Source organism: Peromyscus californicus, unplaced genomic scaffold, assembly GCF_007827085.1.
Source record: "Peromyscus californicus insignis strain IS unplaced genomic scaffold, ASM782708v3 Scaffold_10__1_contigs__length_136768540, whole genome shotgun sequence".
NCBI lineage: Eukaryota > Metazoa > Chordata > Mammalia > Rodentia > Cricetidae > Peromyscus > Peromyscus californicus.
The window spans coordinates 14920860-14941541 of record NW_026294391.1 but is presented as its reverse complement, the minus strand read 5'-3'; the positions used below and the strand labels follow the sequence as shown (position 1 = coordinate 14941541).

General features: G+C 41.3%; 2 protein-coding genes across 2 annotated transcripts; one reads left to right on the top strand and one right to left on the bottom strand.

Annotated features, from left to right (window-relative positions):
- The first annotated feature begins 8490 nt into the window (after window positions 1-8490).
- Spin2b (spindlin family member 2B) lies at window positions 8491-10616 on the top strand. The gene is made up of 2 exons (XM_052744527.1): window positions 8491-8905; window positions 9562-10616. The coding sequence occupies exon 2, from the start codon at window positions 9564-9566 to the stop codon at window positions 10341-10343; it is 780 nt and encodes a 259-aa protein (XP_052600487.1). The 5' UTR covers window positions 8491-8905; window positions 9562-9563; the 3' UTR covers window positions 10344-10616.
- Window positions 10617-18461: 7845 nt separating this feature from the next.
- LOC128114478 (protein RER1-like) lies at window positions 18462-19295 on the bottom strand. Its single transcript, XM_052744513.1, is given in 2 exon segments — window positions 18462-18972; window positions 18974-19295. Coding segments are annotated over 2 exon segments (591 nt in total). The 5' UTR covers window positions 19292-19295; the 3' UTR covers window positions 18462-18699.
- Window positions 19296-20682: the final 1387 nt, after the last annotated feature.

Sequence of the window (20682 nt, the reverse complement as noted above, 5' to 3'; positions counted from 1 at the left end):
TTTCTGTCTCTCATTAGAAAACAGGCTTCTAAATGATAATAAACTATAACAAAATAATATGAAACAAAAATTATCACATTGTGGTAGGACAAGACAAACAAACAGAAGGAAAAGAGCCAAGAGAAGGTACAAAAATCAGACCCACTCCTTTACACACTCAGGAATCCCATAAAAACACTAAAGTGTAAGCCATAATATATATGCAGAGGACCTGGTATAGACCTGTGCAGGCCCTGTGCTTGCTGCCTCAGTCTCTGTGAGTTCATATGGGCTTTGCTCATGTTGATTCAGAGGGCCTTGTTCTCCTGGTGTCCTCCATCCCCTCTGGTTCTTATACTTTTTCTGCCTCTTCTTCCATGGGGTTCCCTGATCCCCCACATGAAGAACACACTTAGAGCTGTGTGTTCCAAGGTCTCCCACTCTCTGCATAATGTCTGGCTGTGGTTTCTATATTTTCTCCCATCTGCTGCAGGAGGAAGCTGCTCTGATGATGGCTGAATAAGGCACTGATCTATGAGTACAGCAGAGTATACTATGAGTATAGTATTAGGGGTCATTTTATTACTACTGGTTTTTGTCTTACTTGCTTCCTTCCTTCCTTTTCTTCTTTCCTCTTTTTTTTTTTTTTTTAGATCAGTAGTATTTGGTTTTGCCCTAGGTCCCTGGGCTATCTATTTCTGTTTTGACCAATTTCCATTTTTCATTCAGTAGAGAGTTGTTCAGTTTTTATGAATTTACATGACTGCTGTTGTTTCTGTTGTTGATACCCAACTTTAATCTGTGATGGTCAGATAGGGTGCAGCGAGTTATTTCAATTTTCTTGGATCTATTGAGATTTGCTTTGTGTTCGAGTATGTGGTCAGTTTTGGAGAAAGTTCTATGAGGTCCTGAAGGAAGGTGTACTCTTTGTGTTTGGGTGAAATGTTCTGTAAATGTCTGTTAGGTCCATTTGGTTTATAATATCTGTTTGCTCAAGCACTTTTCTGTTTAGTTTTTGTTTGGATGATCTGTATTTTGGTGAAAGTGGGGTATTGAAGTCTCCCACTATTTGTGTGTAAGGATCAATATGTGATTTAAGCTGTAGTAGTGTTTCTTTTACAAACATGGGTGCCCTTGTGATTGGGACATAGATGATAAGAATTGCAGTGTCTTCTTGATGGATTTTTCCTTTGATGAGTATGTAGTGTCCTTCCCTAACTCCTCTGATTAGTTTTGGTTTGAAGTCAATTTTGTCAGATATTAAAATGGCTATGTTGGCTTGTTTTTTAGGTATATTGCTTGGAATATATTTCTCAATCTTTTTACCCTCAGGAGATGTCTATCCTTGATGTTGTGGTGTGTTTCTTGGATGCATCAGGATGGATCCTGTTTTAGCATCCATTATGTTAGTCAGTATCTTTTTATTAGGGAATTGAGACCATTGATGTTGAGGGAAATCAATGACCATTGGTTGTTGATTTCCATCATTTTGTTGTTGTTCTTGTGTGTATGTGTGATAGCTATTCTTCGTTGTCAACTTGACTATATCTGGAATGAACTATAATCCAGAAATGGAGAGCACACTTGTGATCCAAATCTTGAGGCTGGATGACACATGACTTTAATCTAGACCTTGAGGTTGGAAGGCACACATTTTTTTGTTTGTTTGGGTTTTTTTGTTTGTTTGTTTGTTTTGAGACAAAATTTCTCTGTGTTGTTTTGGAGCCTGTCCTGGATCTTGCTCTGTAGACCAGGCTGGCCTCGAACTCACAGAGATCCACCTGGCTCTGCCTCTCTCTCTCTCTCTCTCTCTCTCTCTCTCTCTCTCTCTCTCTCTCTCTCTCTCTCTGAGATTAAAGGCATGTGCCACTGCCGCCCGGCTGGCAGGCACACCTTTAATCTGGGCCACATCTTCTACTGGAAGCCTATATAAGGACAATGGAAGAAGAAAGGGTATATTCTTCACCTGCTTGCCCTCAACTTCATTAGCACATTCATTACTTCTTTGAGATCCTAGTAGTAAACTAGCTGAGACACCCAGCCTTGTGGGATATAGAAGCTACTAGATTCTTGAACTTTCCATTCATAACTAGCCATTGTTGGACTGCAGTCTGAGAGAGAGAGAGAGAGAGAGAGAGAGAGAGAGAGAGAGAGAGAGAGAGAGAGAGAGAGAGATTCATTCTCTAAGTTCTGTGACTCAAGAGAACCCTGACTAATACAGATTTTGGTACCAGAGTGGTTCTAGAGAAACAGAAGTCTAAGGATGAATCTTTTAAGTATCTGGAATAGGCTTTTTTACCTCGTCAGCACCTTCCGATTCTGAAGCCTCTGCAGTCACTCTGTCTGTCTCCTGGGAACTCAGGAAGTACTGACAACATATGTGTGTGCGTGCTTTCCCTCTTTAGATCTTACTGCTCTGGGATCACTTATTCCCTGTGTTCTTTTTAGGCTGGAGTTTTCCTTCTAGCACCTTCTGTAGGGCTGGATTTGTAGATAGACATTACTTAAATTTGGTTTTTGTCATGGCATGTCTTATTTTCTCCATCTATGATGATTAAAGGTTCTCTGGATATAGTTGTCTGGGCTGACATCTGTGGTCTCTTAGAGTCTGCAGCACAAATGTCCAGGTCTTTCTGACTTTTAGAGTCTCCATTGGGAAGTCAAGTATAATTCTAATAGGTGTGCCTTAATATGTTACTTGGTCTTTTCCCCTTACAGCCTTTAATATTTTACTTTGTTCTGTACATTTAATGCTTTGATTATTATGTATCAAGGGGACTTTCTATTCTGGTTCAGTCTATTTGGTGGTCTGTAAGCTTCTTGTAACTTGATAGGCATCTCCTTCTTTAGTTCACTAAAATTCTCTTCTATAGTTTTGTTCAAAGTATTTTCTGTGCCTTTGGCCTGTGTTCTCCTTCCTGTATTCCTATTATTCTTGGGTTTAGTCTTTTCAGAGTGTCCTGGATTTCCTGGATGTTTTTGTGTCAGGAGTTTTTTAGATTTAACATTTTCTTTGATCGAGGTATCTATTTCTTCTATCTTACCTTCAATGCCTGAGAGTCTCTCTTCCATCTCTTGTATTCTGTTGGTGAAGCTTGCCTCTATGGTTCCTATTCAAGTTCCTAAAGTTTTCGTTTCCAGAATTCCCTCAGTTTGGGTTTTCTTTATTGACTCTATTTCCACTTTCAGGTCTTGAACTGTTTTCTTCATTTCTGTCCATTGTGTGTTTGTATTTTTATAGATTCATTTAAGGGATTTATTTTTTGTCTTTATATTTTTTATCTCTTTCCTGATGTGCATAAGCACTGTTTTAAGGTCTTTTACTTGTGCTCCAGCTATATTGGAATACTCAGGGCCTGCTGTGGTAGGATTATTGAGCTCTAGTACAGACATATTATCCTGGCTGTTATTGATTGTGTTTTTATATTAGTGTCTTGGCATCTAGGATTGGGAAGGTTGTAATTCTAAGTGCTAATATTTGGTCTTATTTTTTTGGGGGGGTGGGGGGTGTTTTGTTCCTTGGTTTCTGTTTCCTTTCTGGTTTTTTTTTTTTTTTTTTTGGTTTTTCGAGACAGGGTTTCTCTGTGTAGCTTTGCGCCTTTCCTGGAACTCACTTGGTAGCCCAGGCTGGCCTCGAACTCACAGAGATCCGCCTGGCTCTGCCTCCCGAGTGCTGGGATTAAAGGTGTGCGCCACCACCGCCCGGCTCCTTTCTGGTTTTTAAGAGGGCATGGTGGCTGTGTGTTGCCTGGTAGGAAAAATCTTCCGGGGTTCTGACAGGTGTGGGCACTGGTGGTTCCAGGTAAAATGTGTTTCTGGGTACTGGGACCTGATACTAGGAATGGAGATGGGTTCCTTCAGCGGAGGAGCTTCACAAGAAGGAGGAAGGCAGAGTATTCCACCAGGACCTACTTAGTGCCCTGGGGAGGAGGGCAGAGAGTGAGGAGAGGCCGCAGCAGGAGGTCTGCCTAGAGCTGGGGATGAGACTAGGGGATTGGATTTAGAGGAATGGAGGGAGAGGTGAGGATCTGCAGTTAGCCTAATTGCTTCCCAGCAGGAGTGGCCTGTGGGTTCCCAGGGAGTGCCTGCTGGAGTTAGGGGCTGAGACAGAGCAATGGGTGTGGGGAAGGAAGTTTAGAGGGGAAGATCTGTGGGATCTACTGGAGATGGGAGCTGGGGGTAGGGGGCAAGGCTACAGCAGGTGTTCTGCTGCAGAACTTGATATGAGACTGGGGAATTGATTTGGAGAAGAGGAGGAGAGGTGAACATCTGCAGTTAGCCTACCGTCTTCCGTGGCCAGCGTGTGAAAATACATACTTCCGAATCTATAACAAATAATGAAAAAGAGACCTTAAAGCATACAAATGTTCAGTAACTATCTCTCCAGGTTCAACACATACACATGTGAAAAATATATACACATCTGCTTTGCATACTCTTTTTTTGTGTATGTTTGAGTAAGTAGAAAATGTACTTTGGATGTAGGCTGTTGTAGATGATAAAAGGGAATAGAACATACGTTTATCACTCCAACCATTCTTGCTATATACCATAGGAACTGCTTCTATCATGTCCTTTGGAAGTCAATAATATAACTCCTTAATTTCCTGGAATCCCATAACAACAGATTCACAAGAAGGAGCCAGATGGCAGGTAAGATCATCCAGCAAGTACATTCCCCAGGTATACCAGATTGAACAGATAGATATATATCAACCCACCTGCACAAAATCTAAGTAGGCTAGGCAAGACACCACAGAGTCTGGACTTAATACAAAAGAGGGGGGGGCAGGAAGGAAGGAAGGAGGGAAGGAAAAGATGCACTGAGAAGACAACATAAAAAGAGCTGTTAACATCATCTTTCACTTGATCCCAGAAGTACAGAGAGATGTTTCCTGTTTGGGGTTCAGAGATGGATTCAAGTCCAGGCCTTTGACTTAAAACTCGACACTAGAGCAGTCTAGTATTCACACTTCCTTTGTTTTGCTTTTCACTTTTCTGAAGATTTCTCTTTTAACATCTTTGAAAATACATGTATCTTACAATTTATAGCTTATAATAGTTTAGTGAGTTGGGTTTTTTTCTTTCTTACTGGTGCACAAGATAAAGGTAAAGTCCAAATTTAATAGCATACTACACTCAGTCATATGCATTATATATTTCCTACCAGTATACAAGTAGAGAAAGCTAGATAACAAACTCAAAATAATTGTAGCAATTATTGGCTTTAACAATTGTAATTGACAATGCTTATATTTTGTGTTAATATTATAAGAAATGAAGTTTACAATGGAGGTAAACATTTGATATGTAATTTAAAATATGATTTTAGGTAAATCAATATATGAAAGCTGCCAAGTTTAGGGATAATGATATGAAAATATATGTGAATGAAAAAGAAACTGCAAAAACATGAAACTATCGCATATAATTGGAGCACTGTATATCCAAACAAAACAGGTGAATAAGTTTAAACTCACTAACACTTAGAAAGTGGAAATGAATGAATGGAACAGGCATTTAGAAACTGTTTTGATAAAAGATGTTGATTCCCCCCTTGGACTCACAGAGTACCTAGAAGCACTATGAAAACTTGGCATCCATGCGTACATTTGGTGTCTGTCCCCTTTACTCTGGCTGCAAGCATAGAGATCATTACTTAAATGTACAAAGTGCAATGTCCTTAACCTTTTCCTCTTCTGTTACCCTGGACTCTAGAAAAACAACTAAAAACAAAAACAAAACAAAACAAAACAAAAAACCTCACAAGATAATCTTCCCAGGTGGGTGAGGGTAATTATCCATGATGCAGAGGCCTGCATTCCTGAAGCAGAAAGAATGATCATGTAGGAACCATACTGATCTCAAATAATGACAATAAAACTTCTTAAGAATAACTTGCAGAAGCAGGTGGATCTCTGTGAGTTCGAGGCAAGCCTGGTCTACAGAGAAGGTCCAGGACAGCCAGGGCAGTTACACAGAGAAATCCTGTCTTGAAAAACCAAATCCCCCTCCTCCCCCCAAAAAAACCCCCAAAACTTGTAGAACCAGAACTGAGACAATGATCAACCAGACCACACTTTGACCAGGACTGCTTAATTAGATATGCCTCTTTTCCTCTGCCCAGTTCTTCCTCTATTTGAAGCCAAAATTGACTTGGGGGTCATTGGACCATATTGTCTATTCATCCCCAAGTGGATATAATGAATAAACCTCTTTTTTTGTTCTTTTCATTCGTATTTCTTTAATTGGTACATTGGGATTGCCAGAGCTGAGGGTTTTGCTCTAAAAAATTGGGATTGCCTAACTACCATTTCATACTCACAACTTTGGTCCACACTAACATTGTGAGAACTGTCAAAAGTTCACTATGATGTGGGGAACAGGATAAACATTTAATACTGAATGTATAATGTGGTGTGGTTAATTCATGTAGCAACTTGGGAACATTTCTCTTGAGTATTTTTAAGAGTTAATTTAGAAAATCAGAAGTGTGTATATTCAGTATTTGTTCTTCTAGGATTTACTCTACAAAAAACACAGGTAAAAGTACACAAATATATTAATTATAGCATTTTGGGAGGAGGTTAGAATGTAATATGGAAGTCAGATAAAATGCTCAGCGTCCGAGCAGATGTTTGAATGTGTTGTTTCACAGCTCAAGAACAAAAACAACAACAAGAAAAATAAGATATGTGTGCTGCACAGTAGAGTTTGAATAAAAATGTGAAAGATAAAAATCTGCAACAAAATATTGGATGAAAAAAAGCAAGCTTCAAAAGCTAAGTATGATATAAAATTTGCATTTATAAGTTGAGAAATTGGCTGGTTCTAGTAGTGCATGTCTTTAATCCCGGCACTCAGGAGGCAGAGGCAGGGGATTCTTTGTGAGTTTGAGGCCGGCCTGGTTTACAGAACAAGATCCAGTTCAGCCAGGGCTACACAGAGAAACTCTGTCTCCAAAAAACAAAAATAAAATAAAATTTAAGAATCTTTATTATTCTCTTTTAGGCTTGCTAGCAGTGGTGATCACTAATAAATAAATTCATCAGAGTAGATTTATGCAGCAGGAGAAAGCTATGCTCACTACATGACACTAAGCACTTAGGTGTTAGTTTTTAAAACTGTACAGCAGCCGGGCGGTGGTGGCGCACGCCTTTAATCCCAGCACTCGGGAGGCAGAGCCAGGCGGATCTCTGTGAGTTCGAGGCCAGCCTGGGCTACCAAGTGAGTCCCAGGAAAGGCGCAAAGCTACACAGAGAAACCCTGTCTCGAAAAACCAAAAAAAAAAAAAAAAAAAAAAAAAAAAAAAAAAAAAAAAAAAAAAAAACTGTACAGCAGTCATATTCTTCTACAATTTTGATTAAATTTTATTTATTTCTCTATCCATTCATTCGTTTGTTTACTGTGTAGGGGCACACGTGCGGAGGTCAGAGGAGAGCTTCTGGGAATCAGTTCTCTCCTTCCATCATTTGGGTCTCCACAATCCAAGTGAGCTTGCCGGCCTCGGCGGCAAGGAGCTTTTACGTGCTGAGTTATCTAACGCAAAGCCCAATATGCTTATCAATTGGGCAACATGTCTTGGGTCAAAAGAAGCGAGAACTATCTCCTGGAAACCTCAAGTTTAGGCTACTGAGAGGAATTATTATTTTTTCATACAGCGTGAAGAACTTTTCTTCACGTAGTATGATTAAAAGTGTTTTGTCATAAAACACAATATCCACGTGGATATATGTGTGCATGTGTACCCTAAGAACTTTTGTCTATAAAATTCTTAGCATTAGAAGGGTACAAGAGTACAGGATCTGTGCTAGAGGATAAAAAAATTACACCTTATTGGTAATATTTGTTTCTATTTTTAAACGATTGAATAAAATGAATGTTAATTCTGCGGGTATTCACTACTTCTCAGAATATTGTCATACATGTTTTGTATTATTCAAAATATCTAAAATTGTTTCATAGATAACTTTCAACAACCTGGTTTGCATAAATGATGGAAGCTCTTTTAAAAGCATAGAAAAAAAGAAAATGTGAGGACTTATTTTGTGGTGAGGCAAAGGGAATAGGAAAAAGGTGAAGCGGAGTTTAAGTACATTTGAGAATTTTACACATTGTGCATAAAATTCTTCTGCAGCTGGGAGGTTAGTATCCTCAAGAAGATGAGCAATGAACAAAACTTACTTATAAATTGGGTCAAAAGAGAAGACAGAACTGAGTGAGTGTCAGGGCTTTTTTCTCACCCTAGCTCCACTAGCCTTAGACGACCGGAAAGGCAGCTTTTGCATAAAGAGAACTCCACGCGGCCACGGGGTAAAGGAAAAGCGAATTCCTAAAGGATGGAAAGCAGATGCGGTTGGGGGCTTGAAAGTGTAGAGTTGCAGGTGGGGGTGGGGAACCTGAACTGAAGGAGGGAATCCTAGGAGCTGTGGGAGAGGTGTTGGGCGGGGGTATGTGTGTGGGGGGTGGCGGGGGTGATCTGGCTCCTGATTTGGCAAAGGGATGGGGACAAGAGCACCCTCCCCAGCTTAGGACCATGATGTGGAGTGGGAGAGGAGGTGGCTGAACGGTGTTTGGCAGGAAGGGGCGGCCTCTCGCGGGGCAGGAAGCTACGCTAGGAAAAGAGGGAGGAGACTGCAGTGGCAGCAGCGACTGCTGCAAGCTTTAAGTAGCCCAGGTGCTGCTGCCTCTGACACTCGGGAAGAGAGCAAGGAAGCCCAGCGCGGGGACTTCTGGCTGCCTCCTTCTTCTGCCCCGCGGCATTCCTAGACAGACTCTTGGCCTTGGCCTCCTCCTGGCTTTGCTCTCACCGACACTCTTTTGGCTCTTCGCCTGCTGATCATTCTTCACTCCAGGCTCGCAGCGGAGGCAACAGTCTTGTGTCCGATTTGGGCACGTGAGTGCTGCAAACCCAGACAGTGGGCAGGTGAGCACGGGAGTGGGTGCCGGAAAATAGGGATGGGTTCGTGCTTGGCAGGAAAATTGGAGGGAGTGCTAAGATTTGAGGTGAGGGAAACTCGGAACCGAGATTTGGGGGGCGGGGCACGGAGCAAGAAACACAGGAATCTTATACAAAGGTGGCCAGAAAGAGAGACAGATTCGTGGCGGGAGCTCAAAAGGAAATGGGGTTGACTTGGAAGAAATATGAAGAAGTGAGCACAGACAGAAAGCATGGGTATGGGTAGAAAAGGAGGGATGAAAAGCAGGGGGCAGTGGGTAAGAGACATGAGAACTGCATGGAGGGATATAAAGACATGGGATTGGGGCTCCAAATGGGGAATGTGGAGGCTGAGAGCGGGCAGCTAGGATGACAACGGAGCCGGGGAATGTATAGAGAACCAGCTGCCTCTTGCTTGGCTCTTAACCGCCACAACTTCCACAGCCATCTCTTCCCTAACTCTGTTGTGTAACCAAACAAGCCTTGAAAGAGGGTAATGCAGGCAGGCATCCGAATATGTTTTGATATAGAATACTGCTACTGGATACATGCATATGGTGCATAGGGACTTCCCAATGCAGAGACAAAAATAACCTTAATATTGCATAGAATGTTTCTCCCTAGATGCTCTTCTCCTCTTGCAGGTATGAAGTCCCCTCACAAAAAAGCAGCTGCAAGAGAGCAAAGGAGAGAAGCTGTTGGTCACCACGGTGGCTTTACAACCATCAAGAAGAAAAAAGCTGCTCAGAAGAGGCAGAGGAGCAGATCTTCATCCCAGTCCCGAAGGAACATCGTGGGCTGCAGAATCTCTCACGGGTGGAAGGAAGGAGATGAGCCCATCACCCAGTGGAAAGGAACTGTTCTGGATCAGGTGCCCATAAACCCCTCTCTCTATCTGGTGAAATACGATGGAATTGACTGTGTCTATGGACTGGAACTTCACAGAGATGAAAGGATTTTAAAGCTTAAAATCCTTCCTGATAAGGTGTCCTTTTCTCGAGTCAGCGATGTGCGCCTTGCTAATACCATAATTGGCAAGGCAGTAGAACACTTATTTGAGGGTGAGCATGGCTCTAAGGATGAATGGAGGGGGATGGTCCTGGCCCAAGCGCCTATCATGAACGCCTGGTTTTATATTACCTATGAGAAAGATCCCGTCCTGTACATGTACCAGCTTCTGGATGATTATAAAGAGGGTGACCTCCGTATCATGCCAGAGTCCAGTGCATCTCCTCCAGCAGACAGGGAGCCAGAAGGAGTTGTAGATGGTCTGATAGGTAAACATGTGGAATATACCAAAGAAGATGGCTCCAAGAGGACAGGCAAGGTCATTCACCAAGTGAAAGCCAAGCCTTCTGTGTACTTTATCAAGTTTGATGATGATTTCCATATCTATGTCTATGATTTAGTGAAGAAGAACTGTTAGAGTCAAATTTGCATAGTGTGGGGAGGCAAATGTGTAATTTGTAGATGTGCAAGAAATGTTAATTTCTCAGTGTATTAGAAGCCTGAGGGTTTCTGATAACCCAGAATCTTTGCCAGCATTACTGTTGTTTTGTTCAGAAAAATACCAATCTGTGGATATGATCTGTTATATGTAAAACTTTGTCTTGTGTAAGAGATGAGTATGTTTGGTGGATGGGACGTGAAGGAACAGCTGTCAATTTAACCTGTGAATAAAGCACCATTATTATTATAATCAGTCATCTAAATTGAATGGGAATTATCTGGTGTGGTCTGGGGGAGGAGAGGAATTAGAGACGGGATGGGGGTATTTAGAGGGAGGGACTGCTTGGAAGAGGTGAAGAAGAAGAAAGGGAGGCTCCCTGGGCGGGCATGGTATCTAAAGGAGAAACATCCATTTGGGAGGGGAGTGAACGATAACACAAAATGAGATCTTGGGTCTTAAGGAAAGTTCACTAAACTGAGCAGAGAGGAACACAAAGAAGTTTAGAGGAGCTCCAGAGTAAGCACAAGAATGCCTTGAGGAGAGGCTGAACAACGCATAAAGCGGGGAGGTAGACGGAGGGCACAGAGGAAGGAAGAAATCCGGGAAGAAGGAATGCCTGAAGGAGTGTTTAGAGAAAGGATTGTTAGCAGGACCCAAGGGGATTGGGAAGGCCTTAGGAGAAGTTGAACATCTGGCTACATCCACACTGACCACCTTGGTTCTGCTCCCAAAATAATCATCAGGTATTACATAAGGCAGATATAGTGGCGGCCTCCTAAACAGACATTTGGACTAGGAAAACCTCCACTAAGGAATCAAGGGCCAGGTTTCCACCTTTACGTCACCTTTCATTTAGGGAGTCTGTGTCATATCTCCAAGCAGAATCTCCACTTTCCAACCCAGACACAGTGGCACACTGCTTCTGTGGCTCTGGCCTGTGGGTCATCTCCTTGTCTTTCCAGAGGACACAGTCCTGACTCATTTCCCGTATTTGGGGCAAGCAAGATTTCTGAAGAATGAGTTAGAGGTTCACGAAATTTAAGAGATGCTATCATGAGTTTAGAACATTCTTTATCTGGAAAGAAATACTGCCCAACTGGTATAAGAGTCCTTATCACTGCTGACCCCCGGGATAGAAACCTCTATCTCTCCACACCCTCAGGACAAGCACCTGGTAACTGAGCCTAATTTCTCTCCACAAAACGGGCAGGCCCAGGCTTTCCATTCTTCTGTCTGTCACAGCTGCCTATACACAGGTAGCTTCATTTTGTGAGCCAGCAGAAAGAGAGGCCTACTCCCTCTAGAAGTCTGTGGCCCCTGACACCTTTTTTGGTACCTCATGGCCAAGCTGTGTCCCCTTAAACTAATGGTGAACAGTGGTAGATGTCCATGCAGCTGTTTGCAGATGATGAGAAACTCTGGGCTATAGGGCGGGGTATTGTGACTTTTTGTAACTAATTCCTTCAGCTGTATACTGTGGTGTGGATGGGTTGTAGTTGGTGAGTACAAGAAACAGTCATCTCAGTAAAAATCCCTCAGAACTATGGTGTCCAAAGCACTGGTCTCTGTCCAGTTCCTTTTTATAACCTCTGTTTTGTCTATGCTGACCAGGCATACATAACAGCGTAAGCAAGGAACTTACTCTGGGGACTGAAAGAACATTCTAGCAGACTCTGAGCAGAGGCTGGTTGCCTGAAGAATTACACAAGACAAGCTCACCTCACCAGAGCAGAGTTCAGTTTTCTTTCCTACATGACCTAACTTTGTGGAGCCAATACCAGCATATTACCCAGGGGCTGCTTTCATTTAGCTTCTTTGTTTTGTCTGGCCTTCAAGTTTTATTATTTTCTATTTAAACACAAGAGTTTTAGTTTTTCTAAGAGTTTACACAGTGTACGTTCATTTCTGGACTGCCCTGAACATTGAATGAAAGAAACAGACACAATGATTGGGACTCACATTCCAATAAAGACACGAGTAGCTGACTAGGAGGGAGGGTTCAAGCCCACTTTAGGCCCAGAATGTTCCCGTCGTCTACTCCTCCAGTTGCCAGTTTCTTTCTGATAAAACACACATTTGTTGCCCGGAGGTATCTGCATTTGTAACTTTGAGGCTAGACCCATGGAAATCTGCTGTCTCGGTTCACTTGTTTTATCTTCCTCCCACAAATATTTACTTTGGGTGGGCTCTGGCACTTGTCTAGACAGGCACTGATGCAGCAATGAACAAATGAAGTAAATAAAAAAGGTTCCCAACCTCTTGGGGCTTTCCTATTATATGGAAGCTAGGCAGTAGGCAAGCAAAGTCCATAATAAAGTGTCATTGTCCATGTGCTAAGGAGGGAAACGGAAATGAAATTCTAGAGCGGAAGATTTTAGAGGGAGATGGTAGCTAGGGAAGGCTACATGGAACACTTGGCTTTTGAGCAAAAACATGAAGGTAGTGTGAAAAGTGGCTCGCAGTAGTGGCCGGAGGAATGTGCATTCCAGATAGACTCTGGAATTGCTCCTGGGCCAGAGAAGCCTTGGCATGTTTGAGAAGAAACAGGCAGGACGGCAGCGTGGCTGTGACAGAGAGGGAAGTAGAGAGTTGTGGGAGGTGAGACTAAAAAAGTCACGGTGGCTGAGGAGTCAGAAAGTCTAGAGCCCTGCAGGTTGCCATCTCTACAAAGGAATTGTTTTCACCCGAGTGAAAGGGGAAGACGGTCAGGAGGTTGAAGCCCTAGAATATCATGGTTTGTGTTATATTTTAACAAGATTATTTTGGCAATTCCAGAGAACACTCTATAAGCACTTGGGAATTAGAGAAGGGAAATAAAATATACAAATGGAACACAGCAAGTGACCTAGAATTACAGCGACACATAGGAAACCTCAGCCATAGACCTGGCATTTCAGGTGATTAATGAAAATTATTCTGTTCAATAAGTGGTACTAGGTTAATCTGTTATCCTTATGACAAAATAAAACACCTTGATACCTTATAAAAGTAATTCCAAATGGATCCTATTAATACCCAAATAAGAAAAGCAACATATATAAAACATCTAGAAGGCATTATAAGAGATTGTTTAACTTTGAGCTTTGGAAGTAGGTAAGTACTAAAAGCTCCAAATGTACAAATTAAAAAAAGGTGTATACCAGGTGTGGTGGTGCACACCTTTGATCCCTAGCATTCAGGAGGCAGAGGCAGGAGGATCTCTGTGAGGTTGAAGTCAGCCTGGTCTACATAGTGAGTTCCAGTTTAGCAAGAGCTACACAGTGAGAGCTCCGTCAAAAAAAATGTGTGGTGAATATAATTAAAAGAAGACATAAAACTTTCTAACTATAAAAGGTATCACAGAGTAGGGAAAAATCAGATGTAGGTGCAAACCAAGACAGGCACAGTTTAAGAAATAAGACAAATAAGCCACAGAAAACTGGACAAAGGTTGTGAGGAGGCAATTCAGACAAGCAATAGACTGTACAGTCGATACACATACATTTCCTTAGTAATTAAAATGTATTATTTGGCTTACTACAACATAAGACCCTGAAAGTGCCCCCTTTTTCTTCACTTTTGATTACCAATGCATTCCAAGTACTTAAAAAAGAGTACTTGGAATATAGAACACAGCTAATAAATGTTTATTGATTATATGAATCTCACTAAGAATCAAGAAAATGGAAATTAGTATAGTATATGATCTCACACACAATGAGATCAGCAACATGATAGTTGACAGCGTGCATTGACCCATTATACAAATAATAGAGGTCCTGTACAGTGGTGATGGGAGTTTTAGTTGAGAAAAGTTTGGCATTATAGTATATTTAAAGATGATGTACTGCCGTGCCTTCCTCCTTAGACTGGTAGAAGGCAATTCTGCGTCTGTCTCCCTCACCTGGGAAATAAGGCAGTGACTGTTCTCCGTTTTAGGCTATCTTTTGGAAACTGTTTGAATAGCAAACAGCTTTGAAGACAGAGATAAGGTCTCAGTGTGAAATAAGGAGCAAGTTTATAGAGGATTTGGGAGATAAAAATGCTTTCCTCTGGAGCAAGGGGGTGGGAATCTTTACTCCAGTCATAAAAAATGGGCTCTTTCAATAGTAAGTAAATGAAATAAAGCCTAACCAATCAGTAAACACAGCCAACAATCAATCAGTCAATCAATCAATCAGACAAACAAACAAAAAGATTGAAAGGAGGCAGTTTTATTGCTTATTTAGAAGATAGAATAAAATAAATTTTAAAAAATTTAAAAAGTAAAAGCCTAATGCAAAAGTCCAAATTGATGTTGAAAATTCACAGTTGATCACTGCTCAGAAGATTTAAATGGTTCTTCTAGAGTTCTATTATAGGTATCATTACTGTAAGTGAAGCCCATTCGTAAGCTCACAGGATAATTTAGAATTCAGCAGGAGTGCTTCTCTGATTTTCGAAACTGTCACTATAGTGCTACTTCAAGATGTCCTAGAGAGGCACCCAGTGCAATGTATGCTCTCTGACAAAGCCACAGATACGTAGCTGAGTTTTGAAGTGAGTAACCATGGAACAACACTGGAAACCAGAAAGATCAAAGTGGAACATTTTAAGATTCAGAAATGTGGGATAACAGCACATTTCACCCAGGTTGTACAGCCCACAAAGAAGTCTCTCCTCTGCAGGGGTAAAGATGAAAGAGTCCAACAAACTATCAACAAGAGTGCTGGCAAAACTAGCTATTGGGAAGTTTCATAAAGCACATAGCCTTGTGGTCTCTTGGATAAGTAACCTTAAGTCAGCAGAGAAGCTATGCTTTGGCAAAGTAGATCACTCATCGTCCAGTGAACAATAGCAGAGAGCCACTTTGAGAAGGGAGCTAGTGTCTGGTTTGAAATTGTTTTAGGGGTCAGAATTCCCTGCATATTCTCATTTGTGGAATGCCACAGATAATCCATTGTATTCCCAGTGGGGAGCTGCCTCACACATCAAATCTGCTACAGTAGAGTGATTCTGACTCAAAACTGCTGAATGCCCTGCCCTGAAGGAGACAAGTATATTAACACAGGGAAAAGCAAGTTGCATACCTCAAGATCTAGAGAATAGGGAAGGAAGCTGCACTCTGAGACCAGTGTTTTAGCTACCTGTGTTGATTTCTGCTGGCAACAGGACTGAAGGCAGTCATGCATGTAGTTCCAGCCACTCCTCCTCTAATATGTTCAGAACTCACAGACTGGGGGAAAAAACTGCTTCTGTGGCTGCTCTGCCCACAGGAATTCGCTGGAGTGGTCTTGAGCAATGCTACCCTCCAGCTGTAACCTTATCTCTGTAGCATAAGCCTAGGGAGATCTGGAAAGAAACTGCCTGGATCAAGTTGCTTTCTGCTCTTGCTCACCACTGGGAGCATCTCACGTGAAGGAGCTAAAGAGAATAGCACCTACTGTCACCTCACATCTGGATGTGGACAGCCAAAAGTGGTTCTGAGAGGTAGTTTGCCTAACTCCAGCCATTACCCAAGATTGTTTCCTCCCTTGAAGGCACTTTGGCTGAAACAGTTATGGAAGAATAGACCCCACTATTTTCTAGGTGTACCAAGCAAGGGAGACTCACTAGTACGAGGGAGACCATTCACCACTACTGGGGCGACCAGAGTCAGAGGCTCTTAGAAGTAAGAGAAGTCACATCAATGGTGCTTGAGAAAATCCCATCAACTCTGAGGTCACCATTCTTTCTGTTTGTAGGAGTAATCACATAGGGGGTACTCTACATACTGTACTGTCTATGACACAATTACCTCATGTGCTAAAGTCTCTCAGCTCTTGTCACCTGCAGACACAGTGGGTCCTAGACTCCAATGTATTGTGACCAAATTCACTAATCACAGCTACAGAAGTAAAAGGGATAGTAGGTGCTCCAATGAAAATAAAACCATTTTCAGTAAGGAGGACATCCCATGAAAGTGGTAAAAGTAGCCAATATACCAGATGTGTATATCTCAACATAAGAACAAATGAAATAAAAACAGTATACTGAAAAATATAATTCTAGAAAATGTTTCTGAAAATTGTGTGAATGAAAATTCCTGAAAAGAAGCTGTGTTTGGCTGTGGAAAACAAAGAAAAAAACCAAATAAACAAAAAACTAAAATACAAACAAACCCAAAAAACATTCTTCAAAGAAGTCTGTATTTGCAGAGACTGATAGACCAATTGGAATTTCAGTACTGTGGAGAGATTGGAATTTTGCAGGTCCAGAGGCTAACTGCCTAATCTTGAGCTGGTTTTAGCCTTCTGGGACAGTCATTCCTTGTACCACTCTGGATCTGAACTAACACCCCATAATAATAAATACAAACCTCTTAGAAGCTATTAACTTAGAACTAACAGCTTGTGATAATAAATAAGAACCTCTTAGAAGCCATTAACTTAGCAGAACACTACCTTTCACCAATTCAAGAGCTAAGAATGTTATCAAATAACATTTTAGGCCTATAATAAAGCTCCCCCTCCATGTATCTGCCTCTCTGCTGTTTCCACCAATATATTTTAAACTTGCCTTGATTCATGACTTTCTTTGTTCTGTAAAACTATTAAAGTTTTATGAAACTGCTTCTTCTTTGGAACATGGAATTTGGGGTAACCTAAATTAGTGTTCCCAAGCCATTGGTACTCAAAATGCCTCCAGAATAAACTCTCTTTTACTCCCTTTGAGAGTAATTGAGATGGGTGGAATGTGTAGCAACCCAAGAGTTATGTTTTTAAAGTCCAATGAGATTTGAAAGAATATGTACAAACATTTAAGTGAAATTAGAAAGGTGATACAGAATACAAATGAGAAATTCAAGAAAGAGATGATAGTTTAATAAAGATGCAACAGAAATACTGGAAATGAAGAACTTAGTAAGTCAAAAAAACAAAACAAACAGAAACACAAAAATCCAAACCACGCTGTCAAGTCCAAAGGAAACTCCAGTATCCCAAATTCTAAAGGCAGTGCATAAGGCCCGAAATGATAGTCTTGGCTCAGCTCAAGCCAAACTATACAAGGATTGCTAAGAGCCCACAGCCAGCATTTCTTGGGAACCTGTGAAATGGGTTTCTGCCTGTCAGAAAGTGCCACTTCGCTTGGCAGATAACTGTGGCTGTAGATCAAAGCCCATGCTGGGCTCCAGGCTCCTTCAGTCTCCATTCACAAGTACTTGTCCATTTTAAAGTCCAAGTTAGTCTCCTGGCCCTTCTCACCTCCCTTCACTCCTCCTCCACCATGCAGTTCCACCATGTTCCCAGGCTGCTGCAGTCCACAGGCCTCTCCCCCCACACACACAAAAAATAAGGTTTTTCCCCTACCTCCCCCCAAAATAATAAAGTGTCCATTTCTATGGTTCCTGAACTGCGCATGTGCGTATGCATGCACACATGCGCTTCAGATGTTACTCAGTGTTGAAGCTGCATGCAAGAGGTTTAGAGTTCAATATCCACTACTACAAACAAATCAACACAATAAATGAATAAATAAATAACCAAGTAAATCCAGCAAAACCTTAAAACGTAGCAGATCATCAAAACACAAAGAAGAGAACAAAAGACTCTTTAGTTAACAACAACAACAAAATGCCAGGAATAGCTGCATACAATTTGATAATATATCCTTAAATAGAAATGGATTGAATATTCCAATTAGAAAATACAACTGGCTGAACGGATAAAAGGTAAATAAGTATATGCATCCATATAAGATAAGAGTGTCTAAGGGAAACATAGTTTACCATTAAAGCACACAGAATTAAAGGGAAAGGCTATAAAATGACATTCCAAGAAAATGAAATTTTTTAAAAATAAAATATATATAATTCCAGGCCCTCAAAAGCAATCATGGTAGTTAAGAACAAAGTTTTGAGTCATTATGATAGAGGCCAACTTGAAAAACATCTCTAGTGAGATGAGATTCAGAAACTGGCATGAGAACCCCACAGAGCTATGTGAAAAATCACCCTCAAAGTGTTACACTCGTTTTCACAGGTAGGAAGCAGGCTGGAGCAGAGGAGTGGCCTCAGCGTGGTCAGGAGGCAGGGCTGCACTCCCATCCTCCCTCCCGCTCTCCTGAGCTGCCACACACCTGGCCTCCCAAGCCTCTGGTTCACTATAAATCTGTCCACTTCAAACACATGAACATCACTGAAAAAGAAATCAATGCAATTTGCTTTAAATGCCAGTTTCCTCAAGAACCTGATATTTCAGATACAAATCACTGAGGCTCCTCTTAAAAAGAAAATTCAACTTCCTCATAATCAACTATTTTATGTGAAGAAAAAGGCATTGTTACAATGCCTCAAAACCGTTCTTGAATACGTGTGACAGATTCAGTCCAGCTTCTAACTAGCAAATGTCTTGCCCGCGTCCTTCTTCCCTTTGTATCTCCTCTGTCCGTGTGTGAATGGTATGTACCGGTATTTAATCATGTGCTTTATTTGCCTCTTCATTGTGATACAGAAAAGCATGATGAAGTACATCACCAGGATTGGCCAGAACACTGGGACGTTAAAAGCCTCGAAGAAGGTACAGATCATAGCCACAAGAATGCCTTTCGTAGCTGTATGCCAAAATTTGAATTCTGGAAGCCTTCACATGAGGGCATGAAAACCCCGCATTCTGTTTGGTTGGTAATGAAGGGCCATCATCTGAGTCTTCCATCAAGGAAGGATCTACTTTGGGAGAAAGGAACACTATGAAAAGGTTTAGGTGGTAAATTGCCAAGGCGTAGGTCACAATGTACCAACCCTGTAACAGGTAAACTCTAATCATGTAGACAAAACTCAGGCCCAGTGTCACGACCCACTGGACAGCTGTGTAGGGAGTAGACTTGTCCAGCCAGGACTGATAAATCTGTCCAAGCCGTGTGAAAAATCTGTACACCACTGAGGGCTTCCCATGGACAGAGTCTCCAACACTGTCCCCTTCAGACATTCTGTAACTAAGCTCCGCTGCAGCTGAGCCGCGGTCTCCTTCATGGCTGCCGGAGGAGGATGGCGGGCAGGGTAGCCGCCAGAGCTCGGCTCGGGATCCAGGAAAGGAAATGAAATTTTAAAGTGAGCAGGAGACTTCAAGGCAAAACCTCTAAGGAAAGTCAAACATCACTTTATTATTATTATTATTATTATTATTATTATTATTATTATTATTATTATTATTTGGTATTTTGAGACAGTTGCTCTGTGTAGCCCTAGCTGTCCTGGAACTCATCCTGTAGATCAGGCTGACCTTGAACTCATAGAGGTCCGTCTACCTTCTGCCTCCTGAGTCCTGGGATTAAAGCTGAGAGTCAACACTGCCTGGCTAGAACATTATTTAATGACGGTCAAGAGATCAATTTATCAAGAAGACGTAAGGATAGTAAATGCATATGTGCCTAATACCGTAGCATGTAATCTTAAAAGACAAATATTTGAGCTCAAGGAATGACTATTGACCAGTGCAATGACAGAGATTTCAATACCTTACTTTCAAGAGCAGACAGATCATCCAGGAATGATAGTCATCAGAAATATCAGCATTAAACTGTACTTTAGATTGAATGAACTTGATATTTATAGAACATTCCAACTAAAGTTGCAGAATGCTTACATCAGCAAATGGAAATTTCTATAGAATGCACCATTAGGTCAAGAAACAAGTCAACACTTTTTAAAAACAATTGGTTCTGTGCTCTGTGTTCCTAAATACACTACACTGAACCCACAAGAAAAACTTTGGAAATTACAGAAAGTTGTGGAAAATAAATGATTTCTTAAAAAAGGAAAGCAAAACATAACAAAACTCGTGGTATGTACCAAAGGCAATACAAAGTGGGGCATTTGTAACCAAAGGGGTTTACACTAGAGAGATCCATTTAAAATAACCACCTTACGATGTATCTCAAGGATGTGGAAAAGCAAACATGACTTTAAGGTTAGTAACAACAAAGAAAAAAAGATTGGAGCAGAAATAAAATACAAACTAAAACCACCATAAACCATCTGTGTTTAACCTCTAGAGATTATTCTATTTATTTATTTGGGGAGTATTTGCATAACATGTGTGTGGAGGCGAAGGACAACTTATGGGATATAATTTGTTCTTTCCACTATGTAGGTCCCAAGGATCAAACTCAGGTTTTCAGCCTTGGTGGCAAGTACTTTTATCACTGAGCCATCCATCTTGCTAGCCCCCAGAGTGTTGGTTCTATATTAAAAAATAAATAAAATCAACAATCCTTTCATCATATTAACAGAAGAAAATGAAGAATCACAAATAAAATTAGAGGTGGCAATATCCAAATGACAACTGAAACAACAAGGTCTCAAAGGATTGTTAGGATT

Bases quoted from the DNA above. Each gene is read 5' to 3' on its own strand.
- Spin2b (XM_052744527.1), top strand. From the start codon at position 9,564: ATGAAGTCCCCTCACAAAAAAGCAGCTGCAAGAGAGCAAAGGAGAGAA.